Genomic DNA, 27,626 nt, shown 5'->3' with positions numbered 1-27,626 from the left:
AATGCCATGTAGTTCTACTAGTAACACCTCAGTCGTAGCTGTAGGAGCACATCAAGTTCCATGCTGGAGAATCACTTCCTAGAAAATGAATGCAAGTGATACTTTGAGGTTAATATAGGAGGAGAGAACAGGTTAGAGCTGTCATTCTTCCAGGGGTGGTAGACAACCCACCAGCCCCAGGACCCAGCTGGCCTCTTTGTTCCAGCAAGAACAAGGGGCAGAAAGCTATGAAGCCCAAGTATGTCATGTAAGTTCCAGTTTGTAACCAGTATGTCACAATACTCTAGGAACCTACATATTTCTATAGTAAAAACCATAGAGATGAGTGAATTCCTAAAGCATCATGATACCACTTCCGGAAGTAAACAGGAAGTGACATCATGTATCATTGCATGACATTGCTCTCCACCCGCACCCTCTAAGGCTCACACTGTTTGCCAACCCTTGAGGGCCTCATCTATGTTAATTTGCAAGCTCACTTCTTGCTTTGAAGATGTTGCTGTGTCTCAGCCCTCATAAAAAAGAGCAACATTGACTTCCTTATATTGTAGTATTTTGTTGTTAGCCTGAGTGGTGTAGTCATTGAAGCACTTCATGAAAGATTTCTAAATAATATTAATAATAATAATATTTAAGTGTCATCAAGTTGCAGCCAATTTATGGCAACTCCAGCAAGAAGCTTTGAAGGCAAGAGATGAACAGAGGTGGTTTGCCATTGCTTTCCTCTGCATAACAAACCTGGTTTTCCTTGGTGGCATTCCATCCAAGTACTAACCATGACCGACTCTGCCTTAGTTCCAAGTTCCGATGAGCTCAGTCTAGTCTGGGCTATTCAGGCTGCTAAATAATATTAACCAACAGTAACTAAGTCAAAATAAAGGTCAGAAATGTGTGTATATGTTGTGTCTGAGTAATACAGACATTGTGCATGATTTGTTTGTTTCTTGTCTTGAATAAGGACAGCTAGGTCATTGTTGGATTCAAACTCTACATTGGTTGGTTGAAGCAGCATGTAGTTGGGGCCATTTTCCATGCCAGGAAATGGAAAGTTTGTCTTGCATGCTTAAAGTCTGCCAAAACAATTTAGATGTAAATTCACATCGGCAGTTAAATGTGCCATGAAATGCACTTAAATATCAGGTAGGGAAATGTGAATTTAGACATTCATTGCAACATGAAACCAAAATGCCCCATTTGTTAATATAATGTCATAATTAATCATTTTTGAAAAATTAAAGAGAAGTTATTAATCCTCTAAATCAGGCCACCACAGATGTTCGTTGTCGCTAGGAACCAGCCTAAAAATTTAGGAACCACTCATTTTTAAATCCTTTCAGGTTTCATATAATGACTGTAATTTCTAATTATTGCTACCACAAATTAATCTTAAGCACAGTTTCTCAGAATTTTATTAAAGCTATGAAAAAAGTGTTGTTATTTATAAATAAATATAGGCATGACCCCAGTTGTCATCCCCCCCCCCCTCCCAGGTAACCTGTAACCCTATCCTAACTTCTTCCCAATTTTTCATAATTCCATTATTGTTTTCAAAAGCCTCATTTAATTGAATGTTGGAGCAAGTGTAGAAAGCAACTAGTTAGATAAATTCATCCATCACCACCGAATGGTATGAGTGAAGGTTATACACAAGGAAGGAATGACAAGAACTTCATGCATATTTATTTGTATGTCATACAACAAAACATTCTGATAGGAAATAATAAATAAACTTTGGGTTGGATCCTGCTAGCTTGTTAGCTCAATCTCGGCCACTTCCTCTCCCTAATACATTTCCTTTCTCACATGATTTTTGTCCGTGCAAATCCCATGATAACAAACATCGCCCTTTTGGTTACCAAGGGGAATCCCTTCCTCTCTTTTTCACCAGTGGAAAAACCATTTGGATCCAACCCTTTGTACTTTCAATAAGAACTGCTGAGAGACTCTACTGTAAAATCATTACTTGAAAATACTGTATGGGCGTGTGTGTTATGTGCCGTCAAGTCGCTTCCAAATTTATGGCAACCCTATGTATGAAAGACCTCCAAAATGTCCTATCATTACCTTGAAAATACTAATTAAATTTCTAGGTGCCGTGGCAGTCTGGCCCTGCTGTACATTCTGGTTCTCTATCTGATGGTCCTAGTTCAATCAGAATAGCAGGACAGTTGAGGGAGAGTGAGTCAACCAATAATATTAGTGACAAGGATGTTTTCCAACCAGCTTGTTAACCTTACCAGCTTGTTCTGCAGCCTTGGTTGCCTGGACCAAGATAGTCTGTTGAACGTATGGGTTGATGTAAGCCTACCACTCCATCAGGTTGTCAGATTTTCACCTTGAGTCCAATCTCCTCTACCTTTCCACAGACTTGTGGCTTTTTTATATATATCTTGCTGAACCCCCAAAGTGTTATCTTAGGTCACTTGTCCATAGACTGAGATATAATTCTAGGTTAAGTTAGTCCTAGGTTATGCAATTGGTTTGTTCTTTAACTTATCCTTTTATCATTCTTATTCCTGTGCGCTATGCCCTTTTAAGCACACTTTGCAATATCACTTGGTTACACGAATTATCTCACAAATAGAGGCATATCTTGGCACAGTTATCATAGCAGAACACAGTTGGTATATTCTTATCATAGAAACTGACACGTGGTGTTGCAATTAAAACATTGTTGAAGCATTTCATATGTTATAGACATGGTGCATTCTATAGATTATTGAACGTGTTTTCCATACTGGTTTGGTCTTTTCAATAATTTATTCTTATCTCACAACTTGTAGTCTGGTAGTTCATTTAGTTTGTCCTTCTAGCCTGTGCTGACTCAAGTGCAGAAAGGTTGTATTCACCTCTGGCAACTCTAGATGCAATTGATTGCACAGAACTCCTCCCTGTTCATCGCCGTGTTTTCTGTGCAGTCCCACATGGGAACTGCGCATGCACAGGCCAGCCGTGGATGTATCAAAGCTCCGAAAGACATGAGACGCTCGCCCAACCTTTTCGTGCACTTTTTGAGTGGGCTCGACTATAAAAGGCGGGGCGAGCGGATCCCTCCCTCAGTTCTTTAGCTGCTGCTGTAGAAGGATGTGCTTTGAGCTCCTCCTCAAATCTGAGCAAGATGAAAACAAAGCAAAAAGATGACGATGACTTAAAAGGTGCTCTTCAAGAAGTGCCTCAAGTGTGGATCCAAGATGGCACAAGAAATGCCTTATGTGCCTAGGAGAGGTACACGATACAGTGGGCACAAGAAATGCCTTATGTGCCTAGGAGAGGTACACGATACAGTGTGCTGTGGCATGTGTAAACAGTTCATGCCTAAGGCCCAACATGAACAGGCATTGCGCCTAAAATCGGCATTATGGGAGTCAGCCCTCCAAAATGTGTCCAACTCCAAGGTTTTGAAGGCTGCTAATAAAGGACCGCAGTGCCCAGAACAGGCCTCCTCAGTACCTCCAATTTCAGCTCCAAGCACCAATAATAGAAACCAGTTGGTTCCTAAAGATTCCGGCCCATCTCAGTCTTCATCCGAGCCACTGTCAAAGAAAGCCAAGCTGAAGTCGAAGCGATCCTCAGCTTCGACTCCATCCACCTCGGTGGCATCCAGTCCGCCTGTGGTCCCAAGAACTCCCTCGCCAACTCTTAGGTGCTGATCGGCTTCAGTTCCTGTCTTTTTAGAGGGCGAGATTCCAGACCTCTTAGATGTAGGATCAACTTTATCTCCGCTACCACCATCTCCAGTGCGACCTGCACAGAAGGAAGCGGCTTCCTCGGCTCCAGCTGACACCGAGAGTTGTCTTGAGGTCGTTAGAAGTCACAGACGCCCATGGGTTCCATACCCTTATGAGTCTCCTTACCATTACTATTCCTATGGCAGGGAAGGCTGTCTGGGTCTCCACCCTCCGCCTCACTACTACCTGCACGATGACTACTACCCTACAGAACCTCATCCTTCAGTCACGAAGACGAGGCCACCCTCAGTACCTCTAATGTTTCCTGAAGACACCGGGTCTGTGGAACCGACCCTTGATCCACCAATGCATCCTGAAGGCGGCTCTGACTCCTATTCCAGCATGGCGTCCGAGCCATCCCCTCCCGAATATGTCACAGAGGGCTCTGCTGTGTCTCTCACTGAAGACCTTCGCCTCTACTCTGAGCAGTTGGCCAGAATGGCAAGGTCATTGACAATTGAAGTAACTTGTTCGGCTCCGATATCATCAGATCTAATCTTCAAGGCTCTCCATTCCGAGGCAACGGGCCCGGTGGCATTCTCCATCATGCAGGGGATGATAGATGTTACAAATGAGGTTTGGTCAACTCCAGCATCTGCACCAATGACCTCAAGAAAGTTAGATAACCTCTATAAGACCAAGCAAGATGGGGCTGGGTTCCTGTTCAATCACCCTCCTGCTAATTCCATGGTTGCAGAAACCCTGCAAAGCAAAGGTGTTCCATGGGGTGCTGGTCATTCTGCCCCCACAGATAAAGAGGGCAAGAAGCTTGATATTTTAGGGAGAAAGGTTTATGCCTCATCAGCCGTTGAGGAAACAGGGACAACTTCTCCAAATTGACCATCAGACCCAGTTGCTGGAGGTTTGACAGTACTAATGAGGTGTGATGTGAGACTCACCCACTCTGGACTCGCCCACGATAAGCCAGTCATTCAGATAAGGGAATTCGGTGCAACCTTTCTCCTGGAGGTGGCTGACCACTACTGCCATAACCTTGGTGAACACCCGAGGGGCAGAGGAAAGGCCGAAAGGAAGGACCTTGCATTGGTACCTTTCAGAACTGCATTGGAAATGGAGATATTTTCTGTAACAAACATGAAAGTAAGCATCCTTCAAATCTACAGTAACGAACCAACAGTGATTTTCTAAGAGGGGTAAAACATCTTTTAACAATAACATTCTGAACTTTTTTTGGAACAATACACTTGTTTACAAAATGGAGATCTAAAATGGGGCAGGAGCCACCTGACTTTTCATCCACCATGAAATAGCAGGAAAAAACGCCATCGGAACCGGAGGACGGAACTGGTTCTATTGCTTGTTTCAGCAACAGGTTCTGTATCTCCTTCACCAAAAGTACCTGAGGCAGAGAAGGCTTGGTTTGGGAAGGAATGTTCGGAGGAATGGATTTTAACTCTAGGAAATAACCTTTCTGAACTATTGACAATACCCAGAGTTCCTGGGTGATTTTCTCCCATGCAGGTAGGAGCAGGGATTGACTGACAGGGAGGGGGAAAGACAACTTGGCATCAAAAACTCTGTTTGGTGGAGCCCGACTGCTCTCTGGGGGAATTGGAACTGCCCTTTGACTTATGAGAGTAATACCTTCGATGAGGTTGGTTGGATGGAACCATGGAAGCAGCATGTTGCTGGTTCCGAAGGAAATGTTGAATGGGTTGAGATGGAAAGTGATTGTATATGGGGTTGTAGTGAGGATGAGGTCTAGGAGGGAAGCTATGATTGTAAAGTACAACCGGGGTAATGCCTAAGGATCTAGAAGTCGCCTTATCATCCCTTATTTTCTTGAGGGCCTCATCAGTGGTTGATGAGAAAAGATCATTTCCCTCAAAGGGTAGATCCTCAACCCTTAATCTATGGTGTGGAGCTAATGCAGTGGTTCTTAGTCATGCATGCCTCCGAATTACAATGGCTGAGGCCACAGCTCGTGTGGAGTAATCCCAAATGTGTCTCGCAGTGAGAATTTGTTGTTTAGAGAGCTCGGGTTTTCCCCACCAAAGAAGGAATAACTCAGTTCCGAGTTTCTCTGAACAGGGTGTGCTCTTTCAGACATCAAAGCGCAAGAGAAATCCAAAAACTGTTAGGTTTTATGGCTTCTCTGACACTGATAGTACCGTTTGCCAGACTTCAGCTCCAGATATTGCAAAATTGGTTTTGGCCTTCTTAGTGACCATAACATCAGCTAGGAGGGTGAGTGAACTGCAAGCCCTGAGGTACAATCCACCTTTCCTCAGAATGCTTGCAGACAAAGTGGATTTCCATCCCAGCCTCCATTTCCTACCTAAAGTAGTCGCTGCTTTCCACCTCAACCAAGACATTACTCTGTCAGTGTTTTTTCCCTTCGCCTTCTACAGAGGCTGACAGACTCCTGCACACACTGGACGTCAGACATGCTCTGTTTTTACCTGGACAGGACTATTGCCTTCAGAAAGGACCCTAACCTCTTTGTCTCCTTCAGGAGATCAAAAAAGGACAGAAAGTCACTGCTCAGACCACCTCTAGTTGGTGTGGCTCATTAGAGTGTTATAAGCAATCCAAACAACCCTGCCATTTGAACTTCAGGGCACATTCTACAAGGGCTCAATCTACCTCGTCAGCGTTTAGCTTGGGCATTCCACTCCTGGACTTACGCAAGACAGCCACCTGGCTGACGCCCTCTACCTTTATTAAGCACTATGGAATTGACGTAGACTCCAGAAGGGATGCTGCAGTCAGCAAAGCAGTCCTGAAGAGTCTTTTTCAATGAAGAGCAACACGCCCACCTCCTGGGTAAGTTAGCTCACTAATCTCCCATGTGGGACTGCACAGAAGACTCAACGATGAAAACAGGGTTGCACCTACCTGTGACTGTTGTTCATCGAGTGTTCTTCTGTGCAGGCACGCGTCCCACTCCTTTCCCCGCGGTATGCTTTTTAAATATGCGAATTTCTCCTTCTTAACCGAGGGAGCTGAGGGAGGGATCCTCTCGCCCCACCTTTTATAGCCACGCCCACTCAAAAAGCACACAAAAAGTCCGGGTGAGCATCTCGCACCTTTTGGAGCTTTGATACATCCACGGCTGGCTTGTGCCTGCACAGTTCCCATGTGTGCCTGCACAGAAGAACACTAGATGAACAACAGTTACAGGTAGGTGCAATCCCGTTTTCCCAGCTGCTCACTCTTGGCAACTGAGAAGAGGCAGAAGATGCTGGACAGCAGACAGCAGAGCACAGGTGGCCTTACTTCATTAACAGGTTTTGGACAAGAGCCATACCTCCAGCAACATCCTCCACAACACCACTGGATTTATTTTATTTATGTATTGAAAACATTTCTAAGCTGTCTTTCCACTCAAAGAGGGTCCCAAAGGCAGTGAACAGGAAAACATCAAAGCATTTCAACATTAAAACAGCATTTAAAATAATATATAAAATAATTAAATAAAACACACACACAACACCAAAACGAGGGAGGAAAATGGTAGAAAGGTAACAGTGAATTAAACTGATACGCTGCAGTTTTGGTAAAACACCACACATGCCAGTCCCTGAGTGAAGAACGTGCCAAGTGGTGTTCTGTTGTGATCCTTGTACCACTATGTGAGAGAGAGGGCTGTTTCCAGACGGCTTACCTGGCTCCGGAACGTTGTGCCATCTTGTGGGGAAAACGCGAAATATTGCGTTTTCTCGCGTGAGTTTTGTGCGACGTCACATGACGTCGCGCAAAACTCGCATGAGAAAACGCGATATTTTGCGTTTTCCCTGCAAGATGGCGCAACGTTCCGGAGCCAGGTAAGCCGTCTGGAAACGGCCAAGGTATGCTGGCCAAACATGGACCAAGGTGGGCCAGGAACTTCTCTCACCAACCATTGTGTCCAAGATTCTCTATGCCAGGGGACAGGCTGAGGCCACTCCATTCAGGGCTGGCTTCTGAGTTAGTGGAGCAGGTTGTCTTCACCAACTGGCCCCTGCTGGGGTACCCCGAACTGCCTGGTGAAACAGCCTGCCGTCCATGCTGCGGCGATTCAAGGGACAACCTTGCAATCCATAGATTGGCTCAGTTCTCTTCTGCTGTTGTGGCCGTTGATTCCTGATTAGACGTTTTGGTGGTCCTTCATTCATAGGATCGCTGTAGGTTGGAGGGTACTTGACAGCACATAATACAAATTCAGCTGGGGAGCTGGGCTGAGAGGAGTGGCTTACTCAAGGTCGCCTACTGAGCTCTTGGCCGTAATGGGAATAATTAACAAAAGGCAAACATTGCCTGTCCCTAATAGCATGTTCCGAACGGCATCCACCAGAGAAGCATAACGTGATGGCAGTTCTCACTCAGTAGGATGGAGTACAGAGGTCTTCAGCTTTTCCAGGCTCTTGACCCCCTTTAAGCCCTAGATGGTGTCACGAGACCCATTGAGCTCCAAGCATGGGGAAGGGCAACAGCTCAGAGACAGAGCATCTGCTTGGCTTGCAGAAGGTCTCAGGTTCGACCCCTGGCATCTCCAGTTGAAAAGATCAGATAGTAAATGATGTGAAAGACCCGTGAGAGCGGGTGCCAGCCCGAGTAGCCGATACTGACCTTGAAGGGCCAAGGGCCTGATTCAGTAAAGGCAGCGTCATGCGTTCGTGAAACAAGGAGGATCCAGAATGATGACCACCCGTGGGGGAGTGAGGACTATCTGCTGCAAATGCATGTAGAATATTTGCAGTCCATCCTACTGGCGGGGCCAGGCCTTGCTGAAGAGGAGGAAGAGGGAAGGCGTGGCAGAAGTTTAAGGGGGCCGGTTGGCCTCTGAGCCGGCCTGTATGCAAGGAAATCTGCACCTCCCGCTGCGTAGCCTTGCCTTGTCTTCCCGATGCTCCTGCAAACGATGGTTAGGAGGTGTTGTGCCCTTGCTCTTTAGGCAAACAAACTTGCCTCCTGAAAACCAGCAAAAATAAAAATTCTGTGGCTCACACAACCCGGCGGCTGGGGCTGTACCACACATCAAAGGCTTACAAGCCGTAGAATGAAGAGTGCTGATTCAAGTAGGAGATGTAAGCGCAGAAGATGTCTGTGACAGAGGAATATATTATGGTGATACAATGCCTGGCTTGTGTAGAACTGTTGTGCAGTTTTTAAGAGTGTGGAGTGAGAGGACAGAGGGTTGTTTAGAAGGAAGACAAATGGTAACTTGTAAAACACTTTGTATGCCGAAAACTGTTAATCTGGTTTCCTGCCTAACCAGTGAGAAAGCATAGGCTCAGTACTGAATTTATTCTGGTTTAGTAAAATACTGTTGCTCTGATGTAACATTCTTGCCAATGGAGGGCAATGTTGTACTGTCCTTCCCCAACATTTATTTATTTATCCATGCCAGAAAGAAGTCTATAAATATTAAAATGCTGTATCTTCTCTATGCATGTTCTCTGCCTTTTGGAGTTAGCTCTCTGACTCCATACCATGGAAGTGAGTTCTAGAAAACTGTGCCCAGTGTTGCAAAGTCTGTGCCAACATAAGGAGCATAGAAAGGGGGGGGGGATCCCTGTAAAATAGCAGTGGGTTCAGTCTAATACTGTGTTGCATGGCAGCATATATGCGTATGGGCACCCAGCACATTGTCAAGAACTTCAGAAGCTACAGAATGTGACTGTGAAATCCTTCCTGCCACTAGAGAGGATCTAGTTTAAAAAAAAATAATAATAATTCTCCCCATCCAGTTTCTTCCTAGCCTTTGGAACTCAAAGTTTCCTGTCTAAAATATTTATGTACTGGCGTCCTGCATTCATGCTCAAAGCAGTTCATGACACAGTTTCCTGTTGTAACTAAGAACCAACCTGTGGTTTTGTATCCCACACAAGCACTATGGAAGGACCACTCAAGGGTCCCCCTGTCTTCCAGCCTTTCTCCTTCCCTAGCTGCCATTTCCAACCCTGGGAAAGTTCATTGCCAGCATTGGGGACCTCGGTGGGGTAGTGCCGTGACCCGGATGGCCCAGGCTGGCCTGATCTCATCAAATCTCGGAAGATAAGCAGAGTTGACCCTGATTAGTACTTGAATGGGAAACCACCAAGGACATCCAGGGTCACTACGCAGAGGAAGGCAATGGCAAACCACTTTGCATTGGAAATCCCATGAAAGGGTCACCTTCAATCGGCTACAACACATGGAGTAATAGCAAGCCATGTCCAGAAGCCGCAGTGGGACAGAGGAAGGTTGAGAAATCCCTCCCTGGAAATGGGAATTGGCCATTATTCTTACAGTGCAGGTTTCTTCTTTTAAAAATTGTAACAATATATATGGGACACACTGTCTGGTGCATTGTGGTCTTTCCCTTTCTCCAAGGAATTCAGATTAGCTTACACCGTTCTGCCTTCCCCCCGTTTTAGGCTTCAGATGTTAAATTGCTGTATAAATATGAAGTATTTGTATCACAGAGATACAAATGCAAATCGGGGGCCCTAATTGAAGGTTTCCTGCCTGGGTTTTCAGTCTGGGCCGATAAAGCCTCAAAGCATAGCACTGTAGCGCCATCTGGGGTAGCGTGCCATTCTTACCACAGTAGCCTTATCAAGTATCGCTTATATACTAGGATCCTTTCCTTTAACAAGACCTCCCAGGCCCCAGCATGTGTTCTTTGCTCTTCCTACTGGTATTCTCAATGCAAAATTTAGAATTATGTTTGTTGCCTATGAAAAAATCCCGACACGATTTGGAGGAGTTCTTCAGTGTTCCTGTGGGTATCTGAAAAGATCTCCTGCCGTAATAGTTTCATTCCGATGAGCAACAATTACTTTAGAGGGGGGGGGGATTTTTTTAAGTACCCAAGTATCCCAGCTGACATTTGTAACACTGGTTTCCTACAAAAGGTTCTAAATGTTTCTGTCCCAGTCGCCTGCCCCCAGAGAGTTGTCTTGAGTTGATGTTGAGGAGCCACATCATGTTGTGAGTCTGTAATTGTGTTCAAGCCCAGAGCTTTTTTCCAGAGAACCTGTCACCATAATTTCGGTTCTTGTGTGTTAAAATAGCTCAGCGGTACGTAGATGCATGCAGCGGGGGGTGGGCAGGCAGGCAAGTAAGTGTGTGGTCTTTTGACCACAAAACATAACATCAGAAATGAAAGTGGTGACGCTTGGTGAAGAACGACTTCTGCCCTTCAGTCACCTACTCGAAGCAGTTCTTCTTTCCAGCTGTGCTCTGTGCTTACCAACCACAAATGAACAAAATATTTCTGCACCTCAGGTTCAGATAATGAGATCTTGTTCTTCAGAATTCTTTCACACCCACTCACAGTGGTGTTGAGGTTGTGGGGTTTGGTATAGACTTTAAAAACACCTGTGAGATATTCGTGCATCCATATTTTTAACCTTGTGCCAGCTACCCCAGCTTGGGGGGGGGGGGCTCATTTCAGGTTTTTGGAGAGGCGAGCGCAGTGGCTTGGGGTCATGCGTTTATATGGCAGGGTATGTTTGCTGTCTGACTTATTATGATGAGATGACTGGAGTTTTTACCTAAAGCAATTCCAGATGGGATTCATTAGAACTGTACTTCAAGAAACACCTATACATGCCCCTACCACCACCCCAGCGTTGATCTATACCTGGGAAGCCTGGCTCCTGCCGCTTCGGGGCTTCCGTTCCGGGCTTGCCAAACTTCCACTGGGGCCACTGCATTCTCTCCTGGGGTTTGTCCTGTGGCCTTCGGCAACTGGAGTAAGCAAGTTACTTCTTGCTGTAGGGTTCCACCTCATCTGACACACACTCTGCTGCTCGAGATGTTTTGTCTATTGTTTTTTAGGCATGGATTGTGTGTATGTTAATTTTAAATTGTGGTTGAAAGGTATTTGACTGGTGGAGCAAGTAACTAATCGCTGTGGATGTTTGTTCACCTGCAGTAGGCCTGGGGTCTAGGATGGAGTGTGAGAAACAGCAGTTGACAGTTTGGGAGATAGAGGCTGTCCCTCTATAGAGCTACCAGTAGGTTGAAGGTGGAGCACCGGGGTGTCTCTCAGGACAGGCTGCAAGGCAACGGGTCTACTTGAATTCTGCTTGTAGTCGATAAAACCCAGCTTACATTGCTTTCCCATCTAAAAGAAACTAAAGCTCTGCAGCGCTTCTCACTGCTAGGGGAAGAGCAGCGTGTGTAATAGATCCAGAAACTTCCAACACCAAAAAGACATTATGTATTGAAAGAACTTGTTACCCTTTTATGCTTCAGAATAATAACCAGCTGACTAGGTAACTGAATCACCTGGTACTCCTGTTTCCAAAGTATGCTTCAAAGGCGAAACAGAAGAATATAAAAAGAGCCTGTTGGGTCGGACAGTGGTCCATCTAGCCTCACACAGTGGCTAACCACAGAGCATATGGGAAACAAGGTGTTGCCTTACAACCCTGGTTTTCAGAGCTTTTCTGCCTCTGAATTTTAGTCTCCGTTAGCCTCTAATGGACCTATCCTCCATGTGTTTGTCCAATCCAGTATTAAAGCCATCGGTGCTTGTTACCCACAGTATATGCCTTGGCAGCAAATCTTTTCTTTCCCATAGGAATTATTAGAGGTGGTCCATGGCTCAGTGATAGAGCATCACCTTTGAATCTAGAAAGTCCCAAGTTCAATCCTTGTCATCTCCAGTTAAAAAAATAAGGTCTGCCTCAGTAGGAAGCCATTGCATGTGATCGAAACAAAGCACTCATCTGCACCCTGACCTGAAGGCCTGAAGATGAGGCGCATTCCACGGAAGAGGAAGATGTCCTCTTACCTTACCCGGCCCTCTTTACAGTGATGGGATTGCTTCTTTTCCTGGGCCATTCTGTACTCCCTGCTTAACAAGGTGACTGGGTTGCTATTGAGCCACACGGCGACTGTGGTCATCACAGTAGGATCAAGCTGTATTGCAGAGAGAATGGGAGGGCCATAATCTGTGGAAAAGTTTATTAAAGAAATGATTCCTCTCTCCCATTTTCAGTAAAAATATTGAGCTGGGAGCGTGGGAGCATCGCTTATGGACATGAATTGGGCAATGTGGTGTCAAAATACCAGAAGGCTTTGGGTCTTCTCTGTGTAGTGCTCATCGACGAGTGTCTTCTAAATAGGTCAAAAGAAAGGGGCAAGGGGCACCTTTTAGAACTGCCAAACAGTCTTTTTCTGCTTTTCTTTGTATTTAGAAACTTCAGATGTCCCTGAGCAGGGAGCAAGTAAAACAATACATGGGACACAGGGGTTTTTTCCTGGGAAAAGAAGTGGCGGAACTCTCAAGAGGGAAATGAGGAAGAAACACACGGGGGTCTTTGAAATAATATTATTTTCACAGACTATTGCTGAGTTTTTTCGAGAGGTGCTGGAACTCCGTTCCACTGCGTTCCCACTGAAAAAAATACCTGATGGGACAGAATATTGGACTGTGAGCGTTCCATTGTCCCTGTATAAAGCTTGTATCAGCAGACAGAAAGAAGACTTTTCCTAGGGAAACTGTTACCCCCCCCCCCATAGCATAACCACTACTGCTGTGACTGTCATGTGGAATGTGTCAGTATGAATTCCAAGGAACTCTTTGGGAATTATTTTTGACACCATAAATGGCAAGCAAGTGTTTCCTACCCACCAATGTCTGCACGTTTAAGTGAAATTCTATATGTAAAACTGGGGAGGGGGAATAATCTATGAGCTTTCTCTTCTGTACTAAGCCACCACTTGGTGCCTTGACCTGGCCTTTTTTTATTATTATTAATGGAATAGTGCCTCTCCTCTTCCACTCTGCCATGCCATTTAACTTCTGGACAGTTTTTGGAGGTTTGTCCTCCAGCACAGGGGAGTACGAATTCAAAGCCATCAACACTTAAAGGGGGAAGAGAGGTGGGAAGAACAGCAGCCCAACTAAATGGCTTGCTATAGGTGAGATGCTCTCAGCCAGTGAATATTGATCTAATAGGGCTGTTATGTGAATGAACAGGCGCAACACAAGAAGATTGCGTTCCAGCTGGGAGACCTTCACACAGAAACTGATACTTTATCAAGAGCAATTAGTATTTTGCTGAATAACTGGAAATGGAACAAGACACTCTAGCATGCAAGTATCTCTTACATGCAGACCTTCTCACAGAGGCATCCCATCATCCTCTGGGTTACCCAGTTTCCATTGACAAATCTTCAGTGTCAGTGGAGCCACAAACAGCTTAACTTTCTCTCCAGGGGTACTAAAACAAGAAACAACCATGCAAGAGTAACAAAAAGCATCTTATTACAAAGATTTTTTTGCTAGTAAAACAATCATTTGGAGATATTTCCAAAAATATTTTTGGCTATGACAAATTTCAGGGAGAAACTGTGGAGGTCATAACTGGGCAACTTTGAATAGCTTATAAGAAGTGTAGACTCATAGTAAATTCTTCAGAACTGTCAATATTAAGCCTGGGTCAATCAAATTTTAATGCAAAAATTAGAAAGAGTGTTTTTGCTTAGATGTTAATAATGCTAAATATCAGTGGTTTACATTTTAAAATCTTGTTTTCTACAAGGGAAGATTTTCAGCAAAAATAAATGATTGCGAACAGTCTTTAGAGTATGTATGTGTATAACGCTACTAAATGCAGTTTGAATTCACAGATACCAAAGAAGAGTTTTGAAATATAGGGGTAGCTGGGCTACCCCTGGGCCTGATCCGGAAACTACAACTGGTCCAGAATGCGGCGGCGCGGGTCCTGACTGGTATACCTTACCAGTCACATATCACATCTGTCCTGCGCCAGCTGCACTGGCTTCCGGTTGAATTCCGAATCAGGTTCAAGGTGTTGGTTCTTACCTTTAAAGCCCTGAGCGGGTTGGGACCGGCATATCTTCGGGACCGCCTCTCCCTGTACATTCCCTGGAGATCGCTTCGATCAGCGAATAAATGTTTACTTGCGGTCCCCGGCCCTAAGGAAACCCGCCTCGCTTCAACCAGGGCCAGGGCCTTTTCAGTCCTGGCTCCAGCCTGGTGGAACGCTCTGTCAATGGAAACCCGGGCCCAGCGGGACATATTATCGTTCCGCCGGGCCTGTAAGACGGAGCTGTTCCGCCAGGCGTTCAGTGGTTGAAGGGAGCGGTGCCATGTCGGCCTCCCACCTTTGGGGTGGGGGAGGGTTCTCCCCACCACTGCACTTCGTTAATTTGTTTCATTGTTTGTATATTGATTTTAGTTTTGTTGTTTTCTTGTTTTTATCGATTTTAAACTGTTCACTGCCCAGAGCCCCTGGGGATGGGCGGTATATAAATTGAAATATATATAAATAAATAAATAAATAAATAAATAAATAAATAAATAAATAAATAAATAAATAAATAGAATTTCGCAAAATGGTGCTAACATAGGTGGTGGAATAGTTGCCTGCCCATCATGATGTGGTAAATATTTATAATAACAACAACAACATTCAATTTATATACCGCCCTTCAGGACAACTTAATGTCCACAGTTTACAAAGTATGTTATTATTATCCGCACAACAACGAACACCCTGTGAGGTGGGTGGGGCTGAGAGAGCTCTGAGAGAGCTGTGACTAGCCCGAGGTCACCCAGCTGGCTTCAAGCGGAGGAGTGGGGAATCAAACCCGGCTCTCCAGATTAGAGTCCCGCGCTCTTAACCACTACGCCAAACTGGCTCTCCTAAAGGGAAGGGCCTTGAGATTATTGTAATTGCTAATTTTTTGGGGAGGAGTCTCATATTTTTTCCTGGAAAAATGTTACGCACTGTCACTTTCGTGGTATATATCCTTCCTCCAGGAGTTCACGGTGACAAAAATCTCTCTCCACTCCTCCATTTTCCCCTGACAGCTGTGCGGTTGATTGGCTGAGAGAAATTGACTCACCCAAGTTTCAAAACTTTGTGGGGATTTGAACCAATGCCCCTAGACCTTGTAACATATCTAGACAAGCTGTCTCTGCAACAGAAGCAAGGGCTTATGAAAAGCAATGCTCACCCAGCAAGTGAGCGGGGGGCGGGGGGGGGGGTGCATTCACAACACAGACTGGGGAGCAAGTCCCTGAACTGCAACACAAAAGGGTGAGAATCCGTCTGCATGGGCGGGTGGAATGCCTCGTGAAGATCTGCGCGCTGAATGCACTCCAGGCACACATTTTCCAAACAAAGGGCCAACATGATCATTTGTCTGAGGTGAGGCTTTGAAAACAAACACCCACGAAGCTGCCCTCTACTGAATCAGCCCCATTGATCCACCGAGCTCAGCAGTGTCTCCTCTGACTGGCAGTGCCTCTCCACATCTCAGAGCCAAGCTACAAGTGACGGCGTACACAGGTTGGACACTTGTCAGCTTCCCTCAAGTTTTGATGGGAAATGTAGGCGTCCTGGTCTTGCAGCTTGGCTCTCCATTACAGCTGCAAGACCAGGACGCCTACATTTCCCATCAAAACCTGAGGGAAGCCAACTAGTGTCCAACCTGTGTCAGGCGTCACTTGTAGCTTGGCTCTCAGATGGAGGTCTGTCACATCATCTGATCCTAGTACCTGGTCCTTTTTTAAAAAGGAAAACTGAAGATACCAGGGATCGAACCGGGGCCATTCTGTGTGCAAAGCAGATGCTCTACCACTGAGCTACAGCCCCTGCTTGACCTCCTACCCAAATTCTTCAACTGCTTGCGTGCAGAGGTCAGTCATTGTTTGTGTACCTCTGTAGCTCAAGGACATCATCAACATGAAAGGCAGGTTTTCCTTTAAATCTGTTTACAGCCCCTTACATTCCAGTTTGGGGCCAATGGAGTACCCTCAGCTGAAATGTCTCCTTCCGCAAACCAAGTGGGATAAAGGGAAGGAAGGGCCTTGAGATTATTGTAATTACTAATTTTTTTAATATGGGGAAATGCACAATAAGCTGGCTTGAAGTGGTATGCAAGAGGAGTGCTAATTACGGAGGTCTCCACAGACACTGTAAAATAATAATTCTCAGTAGGGTGGAGCAGGATATGATGTGGATAACTTCTCTAGAAAGAGTGGAATACTGTAATGACAATTGTGATGGAGGCCTCCTTAGAGAGAGCTGTAGTGGTGCAGTCAGGTTGTTAAAAAGATCAGAGACGCCACAAGATCCCGTACTTTGTGGTATATACAAAGGCAGCCTGCAAGCTTTTGCAAACATGTGCTTTGTGTCTGTATCCCTTACTAAATAACTTTAGAAATAAGCCAGCTAAAACCCCCTTGGCTGTTGGAAGATTAAAGATATAGCCTTGCTGTTGCGTCATCCCAGACCAGGCATGAGTTGTTGAAGGGCCGGAATTACTTTTAATCACACAGCTTGGATTTCACTTGCTCGGTTGTCATGGGCTGACCCAGTTTCTAGAACACTAATTTTTTTGTTGTTGAGTTTGAACTTCTTAACAAAACTTTGCTGATGTCAAATTTGATGTAGAGTTCATCCTTTTATTAAGGCCTTAGTTGGCAGCTTCCTGATTTAGGACACTATATATTGGGTTGCTCAGGCCCCACCTGGAGTATTGTGTGCAGTTCTGGAGGCCTCACTTCAAAAAGGATGTGGACAAATTGGAACGGGTTCAGAGGAGAGCGACCGGGATGATCAGGGGCCTGGAGACCAAGCCCTGCGAGGAAAGACTGAGGGCCTTGGGAATGTTCAGCTTGGAGGAGGCTGAGGGGACACGAGATTGCTCTCTTTAAATGTTAAAAAGGCTGTCACTGAGGGGATGGAAGGAAGCTATTCCTGTTGGCCACAGAGGATAGGACTCGAAACAATGAGTTTAAACTACAGGTGGGAAGGTACTGGCCGTACATTAGGAAAAACTTCAGTAGTGGAATCAGCTGCCGAGGGATATGGTGGGTTCCCCCTCACCGGCAGTCTCCAAGGAGCGGCTGGACGAATCCTTGTTGGGGATGCTTTAGGCTGTTCCTGCCTTGGGCAGGGGGTTGGACTAGATGGTCTGTAAGGCCTTTCCAACTCTAGGATTCTATGATTCTGTGTAATATTCCTTTAAAAACAAAAAACAACCTGGATTCTCATTGCTATGTTGGACCAGTTCACGAAGTGCCTTCCATAAAAGGATTAGCAAAATAACCTTGCATCACAGAAAGCTGTTCTGGAGATCCCTCCTTAACTGACCCGTATGCCAAGGCTCTGGTTCGTGAACAGGTGCTTGCAGTGTCAGGAACTACGTTCCTCTGCAGAATGAAGTCTGGCCCCAGCATGACAAACTTCCCACGTGTCTCCAGGGTGGTCTTAGTGATTTTGGGGGCCCGGCAAAACTTGAAGATGGAGCCCCAGGATCACTCAGGCACTGGGGGGGGGGCAGTCAGCTGGAGGACTGTGAGGGTTCCTGACGACCCAGCAGTTGATCGCCCACGTCTCAGGCAGCATGGAGGACCAGCAGTAACTCCCCCGCGATAGGGGCCCCTTCCGGGCCGGCTACGGATGGCAGAGTGTCCCATCGCATAGCCTTCCCATCTGCCCCAGATGTCCCATGGCTAAGAGCACCCCTGATGTCTCTCAACTCCAACGTAATGTACTGTTGGGATACTTGTGCGTTACTGTTACAGGCTTCCAGCTCCTTGTTTTACATCCAGAGAGCCTTGTGTGAGACCTATCAGAGATGGAACGGAAAGTCCAGTCTTTATGGTTTAAATCCAGCAATGCATGAAGGAAAGGGAAATGGGCTTAGGATGATGTCTGATCGCACAAGAAGTAGGGCAAGGGCTGCAACAACACACAGCGCTTTGAAGGAACTGTGCATATGGAGCGTGGAATGGACAGCAGATGGTTTGCCTGGTTTTTTGTTATTTGCTTTTGAAATAGTATCAAAGAAATACCTTATGCCGTGCCTTGCACACATGAGAAAGATAGTTGGCGTACAGTCACTTCAACTTAATGCGAAAAGATGGCGAGGGATAATTTTAGAGATTCTGCTTGGGCAGTGACGGTCGCACATGCAGAAATCTTCCATAAGCTCTGACCCTGCACCAGCCTCAACTGAAAGTCAGGGACTGGAGGCCTGGTGAGGAGGAGGCATCACCACGGTTCCCATGGATCAATGTGACTTGATACTGGTCAGGCTAGGATGAGGAAAATAGCCTGACATCCCAGCCTCTTACCTTAGTTGTGGCACTGCCTTCTGTCTGTATATAGTGTTGTACCTCTGTCCCTTTCACTCGCAAGACCACGTGAAAAGCTTCTTGGTGGCAGAGAGTGCCATCAACCCTTTTGGCAACCATTACTGGGGGTTTCATGGCAAGAGACTAACAGAGGTGGTTTGCCATTGCCTGCCCCTGCAGAGCAACCCTGGTCTTCGTTGGGTGTCTCCCATCCAATTACTAACCCAGGCTGACCCTGCTTGGCTTCTGAGATCTGACGAGATTGGGCTTGCCTGGGCTATCCAGGTCAGGGTGAAAAGCTTCTTAAGGTGTCTTCAAGTAGCAAAATGCAAGGTGGTCCAATAGCCTTGGAGCTTCCTTGCTATTCCACATCTTAATGGTTCTTTGGCATCTTTACAGCCTCTTTTAGGAGGTCTATGGCTTTTTGTACATTGTGTTTGTACTTAGCCTCTTCTTACATAACACATTTTTTTTATTCTGCTCATGCTAAAGAGTGCAGGATTTCAGACATGCATAGAGATAGATCAGGCCTTCCCAGACCCCGGGGGGGGGGTGGAGGGTTGACCCGGGTTCTACCCCCTGAGCTGTAAGCAGAGATTCATGTGACAAGAGGAGAGGAGAAGATGGAGTTATGATGACCCCACTCATTAAGGGAGAGCAGCCTCCATTTCTGTTTCGGAAATAACTTCCAACACTATTTTGAATGTAATTGAGGATGAGTTTGTATGATAGAATAATAATATTATAGCTGACTTCTACTGAGCAGATTAGAAAAATTGCTTGTTAGTCAGTTGTGGGGCTGCTTGTTGCGTGACCCACATACACACTTCAGTCAAATATTTCCATTATGCTTGTTTGAGTGCAATTGAGGAGACTAAGGTGTTCTCTTTGAAGAGAGAGGAAGGGGTGCTGTGTTTATCACAGCTAGTCCACCTCTTTAACTTTCTTGACACCTTATTTGTTGGCGATAACTCCATGGAGTTCCCTGAGCGCTGCATGTAGTCAGCAATTTTATACAGCTTCTAAAGCCATTGCAGTACTTATTTTGCGCTTTTAGATCCATTTGTGGCGTAAAGAATTCAGTTGTGGCGGGACAAGAGTATGGGGATGTGTGTGTGTGTGTGTGTGTGTGTGTCTCGCCCTAATGGTTTCTGCAGTTACTGACTTCATGGTTCCTGTCTCAGGGCTTCAGAGAGTCCAGCGGCTAGCTGAAAACACAAAGTACTTCAGAAGAAGATTGCATGAGCTAGGCTTCATAATTTATGGCAACGAAGACTCTCCTGTTGTTCCTCTGCTCGTGTATATACCTGGTAAAATTGGGTATGTATCTTCTGCTACCCCAGGTAGCTAGAGGGATTTTTGAGAATTTAATTTCAATTGGTTAAAGTTCAATTGGTTCAATTGGTTAAAGTTGGTTAGTCCTAAAGGTGCGACTGGACTCTTTACTATTTTACTCAGGGCTTTTTTTCGGGGAAAAGAGGTGGTGGAACTCAGGACCGCACTTTGGGTCAGCTGGAACAAGGGGTGGGGGTTAAAGTTTAAGTCACCTTTGGCAAAAATGGTCACATGGCCAGTGGCCCCGCCCCCTGATCTCCAGACAGAGGGGAGTTGAGATTGCCCTCCATGCCTGTCTGGAGATCAGGGGGCGGGGCCACCGGTCATGTGACCATTTTCAAGAGGTGCTGGAACTCTGTTCCACCGAGTTCCGGCTGAAAAAAAGCCCTGATTTTACTACTACAGACTAACACGGCTAACTCCGCTGGATTTTTAAAGAGAGTTTCACCAACTGGCTATTCCTGGGAGAACTGGCTGCCTCTGGTGAAATGTTCTCTATGAAATGCTCACGTATTGCTGACATTAATAAAGGTAGGGGGAAGAGGTGAACTTACCCATGCCTAAGGTTTTAGGGCAATCCTAAGAAAAGTCACCTGGGCTTAGAAGGGTGTTGCTCCACTTAGGACTGAACTGTTTCTCTCACATGTCGTCAGTTATTTCGGTGTATGTTCCTTGGTATATAATGACTTACTCCCCTTAGTGCCAGAATCCCAGAGCATTAATCATCAGCTGGTAGTGGTGGTGGGGGTGGTGACTTAAGTGAGTTGCATCCTGGGCAAAGGAGGGTTGTACTAATAACACCACCACAATTTGTGTTGTTGCTTAGGAGTTTTTTGTTTTTGTTTTAAAAAGAGAGAAACAGGGAGGGGAAATGAAGGTGAAATTCTGGGAGAAAGAAAAAAAGGTTTGACCAAAAGCCGAAGGAGGGAAACCCTACCTCTTTTCTCTGGTCTCCATAGAAAGGAGAGTCAGGTAGACAGATACAGTAAATCTGCTGAAAGGGCATTTGTGTTGCAATGCAAGACCCAACCATCTCTTCCCAACATCACCTTGTTGGTTTGCATGAACCGTGGTTTATTTTTGTTCAGGTATTTATATTCTGCTTTTGTCCCCAATGGGAACCCAACATGGAATACAGTATCTTTCTTTTCTGTTTTGTTTTCACAAAAACAACCCAGAGAGAGAGAGAGTGAATAGCCCGTGGTCAGTGAGTTTCCATGACAAACTAGGGAACTGAACATGGGTCACTTAGATCTAACCACTATACCACACTGACTTGGACATGTAGCAAATTATTTGTTGTCTCAAAGCAGTCACCACCACCAGAAGAATTTTTCCAGTGGCACCTTAGAGACCAACAAGATTTACCAGGCGTAAACTTTTGAGAGTCAAAGCTTCGTTCTTCAAAGCTTTGACTCTCGAAATCGTATACCCTTTAAATCTTGTTGGTCTCTAAGGTACCACTGGGCAAATATCCTGCTGTCCTACTGCAGACCTGAAACTATCACTGCCAGTAGTCTCCCGTTTTTAAACAATTCTTATTCCGAATCAAGACATTGAGCACCTTGGATTTAGCAATGCTAGAGCTCTTGGTCAGCTGAAGAAGCTAAAAAATTCAAGTGAAAAGACGTCTCCTGTCTTCTTGGCAGATGATGTTTATATGGCAACAGAGTGTGCACTGATCTTGCCAAGTACTGAGCGTGAGCAAGAGAGAGATGCTACTTTGAAAGGCAAAGCCTTCTTCTGGCGCCTCCCTGTCTAGCAGCAGGGGGAGGAAGGGAGTGGGGGCCTTGTGGGGGAGCAGCCCCCCTTGCTGCTCAGATATGGAGTCCCCTTGCAGTGCTGGGGGAGAGGTCTCCTCTCATCCCTGCTGCTGCTGGTGGGGGTGGGAGGCCCCTGCCACCCTTGCCACAGCCTCCCTGCTTGTCACTGAGCAGCAGGGGGGCTGCCTGGTTGGGGCACCCTCTGTATTCTGAGGTGCATTAAGGTCACTTGAAAGGTACGGATTATTTCTTTTAAAATGTTTATATCCCACCATTCCCTCATTTAGGCCTTGAAAGTGGTCTGCCAGTGTTTGAAAACTGGGTTTAAATCCCCGAAATCTTGACACTCACCAAGTGATCTTGGGCAAATCGCTGTCCCTCAACCTGACTCTCAACCTTGACAGAGTTGTTCATAAGGAACTACATAAAGGAAGACTGGGGTAAAAAATGCAATAACTTTGTTCAAACAAGATTTTAGGCCTTGACGGGGACAGGATTCTGCATGTATATATGTATTTACTTCATTTATACCCCACCTTTCTCTGCAGTGGGGACCCAAAGCAGCTTACATCATTCTTCTCTCCTCCGTTTTATCCTGACAGCAACCCTGTAAGGTTGTTTAGGTTGAGAGCAAGTGACAGGCCCAAGGTCGCCCAGCAGGCAGAGTGGGGTATTCAAGCCAAGTCTCTTAGATCCTAGTGTGGCACTCTAACCACTCTGCAACACTGTCTCAGTATAGATCCCCTGCCCTGGAACACACTAACACGTGCTCTTGCCAGACGCCTGAAGTCCACCTTAGAGGGCTTGCTGCCATCGGGGGTTGCATGCTGCCAGCGCCTGCCAGCCAAAGAGAAACACCTTGCTGAGAAAAACCCACCATCACCAATCAGACCCATCCAGGGATGAGGCGTTCGTCTGGGTTGGGTTTCATGAGTTCCTCAATGTTGTCCAAGCCTGTGAGCAGTGAAGAATGGCTCTACCATTTGATCCTCATTGACTTTCCACCTTAATCATTTCCGTGTGGGTCTGAACACGGTTAAATAAAACTGTGCCACCGTTTCCCCCATCTATTTTTTTTTTTACTCTGTATTTGCAGTGATATAAATTACAGCGTGTGCAATAAAATTTGTATGTAAAAAGCCACTCCGGTTTGGGAGAGTTAATCTGTTCTTCTTGCTTTCTTACCCAGGGCTTTTGCAAGACGCATGTTAGCAAAAAATATCGGGGTGGTTGTAGTTGGCTTCCCAGCAACCCCAATCACAGAATCCAGGGCTCGGTTTTGTGTGTCAGCTTCTCATACTCGGGAGATGTTAGACAAGGTAAGCACAACACGTGGCCCAGCAACACCATGTTGCAGGGGAGCCTCACAGTATATGTGGCTTCATGTTTGGTCATCGGCGCATGGTTGTGGAAGCTTTGGTTTTTAAAAAAATATAATTGCAAAGGGGATAAAAATCCCATGCTCACATTGGTGTTAGAATAGCAAAATGTGTTGCTCCTGAAGAAAGCAGAGAGAGGCAAGGTAGGTTTCCGTATTTTTTAACAGAGCACTTTACATGGGCATAGACACGTCCATTACTGCCCTCCAACGACCGGGGCTTTCTGTTTATTTTTTAAACCTACAATTGAATATCATTGTACAAATATGCATAGCTCATGCTCTGAAACAAAATGCATGGCAAGTTCTCTGAATTCCCAGTTTTTAATTTTAAAAAGTTAGACACCAGCCCCTCCTCCTTATGGAGACATGCCTTTCTCCTTATATCTGCGCAACAAAAGGGAACTTACTTTTTTCAAAAAATGAAAGCTGGGATTTCAGAGAACCTGTCATGCATATTGTTATTATAACCTTATATCGTTGTGATAAGACCCAGTTGCTGTTTTTTAAAAAAGACCCTGATAGCAGGGAGAGGAAATGGCCTCTGTGGGAAAATGGCTGCCATGTGGGTGGGACTGGGAAAATTCAAACTTCAGAGCAAATTTCAGAGCAAAGCAGGGTTGTGAAAGATCACAGAAAAGCCAAAAAAAGACCAGGAGGTGCACGAATGCTCCACCATGTTGAGGGAAGCACGAAAACTCCACTGCCTCTCCCTGCCTTTTTAAAGACATGCATACATACTGTATCCCGAAGCTTCATACTGGAGCGAGAGGACAGAAAGCAAGACCTGTCCTATGCTTTGTAGTTTTTTTTTTTTACAGTGAGCACCCTCATTTGTCTTTCATTCAGAGGGTTTTTGTATGACAATTACACAGGTATATGAAACGGTCAATGAGTTTATTAAAAACATCTGAAAGTGAACATAAAACCAAATGTAAAATTTAGATAAATCTGAAATAGATAAATCTCATCAAATAGCATTAATATTATCATCATTATTCAACATTCTACCAAGCAGTGTGCATGGAATAAAATGTAAGAAATGTTTAGGATGCTAACTCTGAGCTGAGGAGTTCCTGGAGATTTGGGCTTTGATCGTGGATGGTGTAACGGGAGTGCCACTGGGTTTTATTAACTGGGACTGTTTTTTTTAGGCTCCCTCTTTTATACCCTGATGTGATCTGCTCTGAGCCTGCTTTGCAGGGAGAGTGGAATATAAATATAAATAAATAAATAAATAATAAAATAAACCTATGGACAGTGGAATTTGGGGAGGGGAGAGAGCTCAGCAGGATATAATGTAGTAGATTCCACTCTCCAAAGCTGTGATTTTCTCTAGGGGAACTGATCTCTGAAGTCGGGACATGAGTTGTGCCTGTGATTGTGGCAGGACACCAGGGCACTTCCTAGAGGCTGGCTAGGGTTGCCATCTCCAAGTTGGAAATTCCTGGAGATTTGGGGGGGTGGAGCCTTGGGAAGGTGGGGTTCGAGGAGAGGAGGGGCCTCAGCATGATATAAGAGTCCACCCTCCAAAGCAGCCATTTTCTCTGATCTCTGTGGCCTGGAGATCATTAATTCCAGCCACCACCTGAAGGTTGGCAACCCTAAGGGTTTTTTTTCTTTTTTGACCTTTTTATTTAAAAGAAAAGATATGACAATAGAAAGTGCATAATAAAGTTTATACAGACAGTAGTTGAAATTAATTTGAGACTTATACTAACATACTAATGGTACTTCTGAAATTAAATTATAACTTAAAACAAGCACTACATTTAAAATTGAGTTAAACTGTTAAAACTTAGTTGTATAATAAATCTCCTTCCCTCTCTTTGTTACTTGTACAAAATTTAATATCAACTATTTTACTAATCATTCCCTGTATTTCATCCTTTTATCTTTATACTAAGTTACCTTAATTAATATTAGGTCTGGCCTAAGCAATAAAAGAAATCCCTCCATTTTCCCCAAAATTCAATGCTTGGTCTGTTATGGACATGAGTAGTTAATTTGGCCATTGAGGCATAGTCATGAACCTTGTCTGTCCGCTCTGACACTTCAGGAAAGACATGAGCTTTCCCTCTCGCTGCATATAATAATAATAATAACAACAACAACAAACAACATTCGATTTATATACTGCCATTCAGGACAACTTAATGCCCACTCAGAGCGGTTTACAAAGTATGTCATTATTATCCCCACAACAAAACTCCCTGTGAGCACTCTAGCTGCTGTGGCCATGTAACGAAAGAGGTCTTTTCTAAGATTATTTGGTAGGATATTTAATAACATGTTTTTTTGGATTCAACTCATATCTTTGTTTGAAACTCTTCATCTTGAAACTCTTTGAAACTTCATCTTGAAACTCTTGAAACTCTTTGTTTGAAACTCTTTATCCAATATTTTCGCGCTTTCTTACAAATCCACCACATGTGGTAAAATGTTGCATTCAGGCAACCCTAAGGTTTTATAGCGAAATGACTACAGAATGGATAAGGGAGGGAGGTGGGCAGAAGAAGAAGATTAGCAAGTTCGGCTTGAGGGAGTGTCGCTGTGCGCACTTCCCAAATACTGATGGAGCCTCTTATAAGGGAGGTATCTGGTGGCCGTTGCTCAGAGGGGGAAGCAGCTAGGCCATCCTAAGGCCTATCTCCTTCAGAAGGGTGGAAAGTTCATACGATTGATCTGTATAGAATACAGTTCTACATGGATGAGGAAAACCAGCTAAGGTTCATTTTTCTCTCATCCTTGGGGAAGGCAAAGTGCAAAAATAACTTACGTTCCCTTCTGTTCTGTAGGCCTGAGGAGCCAAAGTCTTAACTCAGTTACAAATAGATCTTGAGACTAGAGAGATCAGTTCTCCTGGAGAAAAATGGCAGCTTTGAGTGGTGAACTGTTTGGCTTCAAATCCCTGCTGAGAGCCAAGCTACAAGTGATGCCGTACACAGGTTGGACACTTGTCAGCTTCCCTCGAGTTTTGATGGGAAATGTAGGCATCCTGGTCTTGCAGCTGTAATGGAGAGCCAAGCTGCAAAACCAGGACGCCTACATTTCCCATCAAAACTTGAGGGAAGCTGACAAGTGTCCAACCTGTGTACGGCGTCACTTGTAGCTTGGCTCTGAGCTCCCTCTCCCCAAACTCCACCCTCCCCAGGCACCATCACCAAATCTCCAGGAGTTTCACAAAGAAGAGTTGTCAGCTGTTCGTATTCTATTTCTTCCCTCCGTTCTTAAATAGTGAAATCTTGCATTTCTGTGACGCTTACTTGAGACGTTAAGTAGAAGCAAGAGGAACTTGGTTGTCCTTTTTCAGATGTCTAATGTAGTACAATTGTATTGCAGGTTCTGAATGCTCTAGATGACCTGGGTGATTTTTTGAATCTGAAATATTCCCAGCACTCCAGGTCATCTCGTCCTGATCTATATGATGAAACAAGCTTTGAACTTGAAGATTAAGCTTCCCGCCCATGAAGAAAACATATTACCAGGGGAAATAAACAATAAGAAGGCATTTCTTCTTTTCTAAAGACAGTTTTTGCTTCTCAGTTAATTCACTCAAGAGAAGCACTATATGTGTATTACTGGATCATATCCTGTGTGCAAGAGACTGGAATATTGCCACAGGTTTATCCCTGCCAAGAAATACATGTTTTATTATTATTATTATTAATATTAATATTATTATTTTTGAAGTAAAAAGACTTTGTTCTGTTCAGTCAGCTGCTACTGTGCAGCCGTGTGTGTCTTTGTGTGCCTTTTTATGGGCAGGTTTTGGATAGTTGTTAATGATGGTTACAATAATTTTTTAAAAAGAATTACTTGCCTCCTAGAGTATTGAAGAAAAGTGTCATTTGCTGAATTGGCATTCATCTATGGAGGGGGGGCCATTGCTCCTTTGCCGCGTGCATGGGTTTTGGCAGAAGGAATGGCCAAGTAGACCCCTCTTGACCAGTGTGTGCGAATGTGGGAGAATGGTCTTTCGGGACCCAACTTAACATTAACTGTTTCCAGGGGATAGGGCGGGGGAGCTAGAGCTTTGCTTTGCCAGATGGTAAAAAGTTTAACTCTGCCTTCAATTTGACAAGAAAGAGTAAGCCACAAAATGCTGTTTTGATTCTTACAGTTACTGCATTGAATTCTTACAAATAAAAATTGAAATTCTTTTTTATTAATATGTTTGCCCTTTAAAGCAGATTTATAGGGTTTTCACCTGAAATTGGAATAATTGTTTAACTTTCCTGTTGGCGTCACACATCTTTATAGTGCACAAACTAGAATTCACATGTGTGAACTTGTTTCTGTTCTTGAACTACTTCCGAGTTTGACAAACAGTTGTGAGTAAAGAACATTTTGGCTGTTAGTTT

At 44.8% G+C, this 27,626-nt stretch overlaps 1 protein-coding gene across 1 annotated transcript in view; it reads left to right on the top strand.

Moving 5' to 3' along the window:
- Positions 1 to 26,832, top strand: part of SPTLC3 (serine palmitoyltransferase long chain base subunit 3) — a 98,506-nt gene extending 71,674 nt beyond the window's left edge. The window contains exons 10-12 of the mRNA XM_054988202.1: positions 19,971 to 20,106; positions 23,074 to 23,203; positions 26,605 to 26,832. Coding sequence (XP_054844177.1) covers positions 19,971 to 20,106; positions 23,074 to 23,203; positions 26,605 to 26,718 — 380 coding nt within the window. The 3' untranslated portion in view covers positions 26,719 to 26,832. The remainder of the gene's footprint in view (positions 1 to 19,970; positions 20,107 to 23,073; positions 23,204 to 26,604) is intronic.
- Positions 26,833 to 27,626: the final 794 nt, after the last annotated feature.

Source organism: Eublepharis macularius, chromosome 1 (assembly GCF_028583425.1).
Source record: "Eublepharis macularius isolate TG4126 chromosome 1, MPM_Emac_v1.0, whole genome shotgun sequence".
Taxonomy (NCBI): Eukaryota; Metazoa; Chordata; class Lepidosauria; order Squamata; family Eublepharidae; genus Eublepharis; species Eublepharis macularius.
The sequence above is the reverse complement of the archived record's forward strand: the minus strand, read 5'-3'. Positions and strand labels throughout refer to the sequence as shown.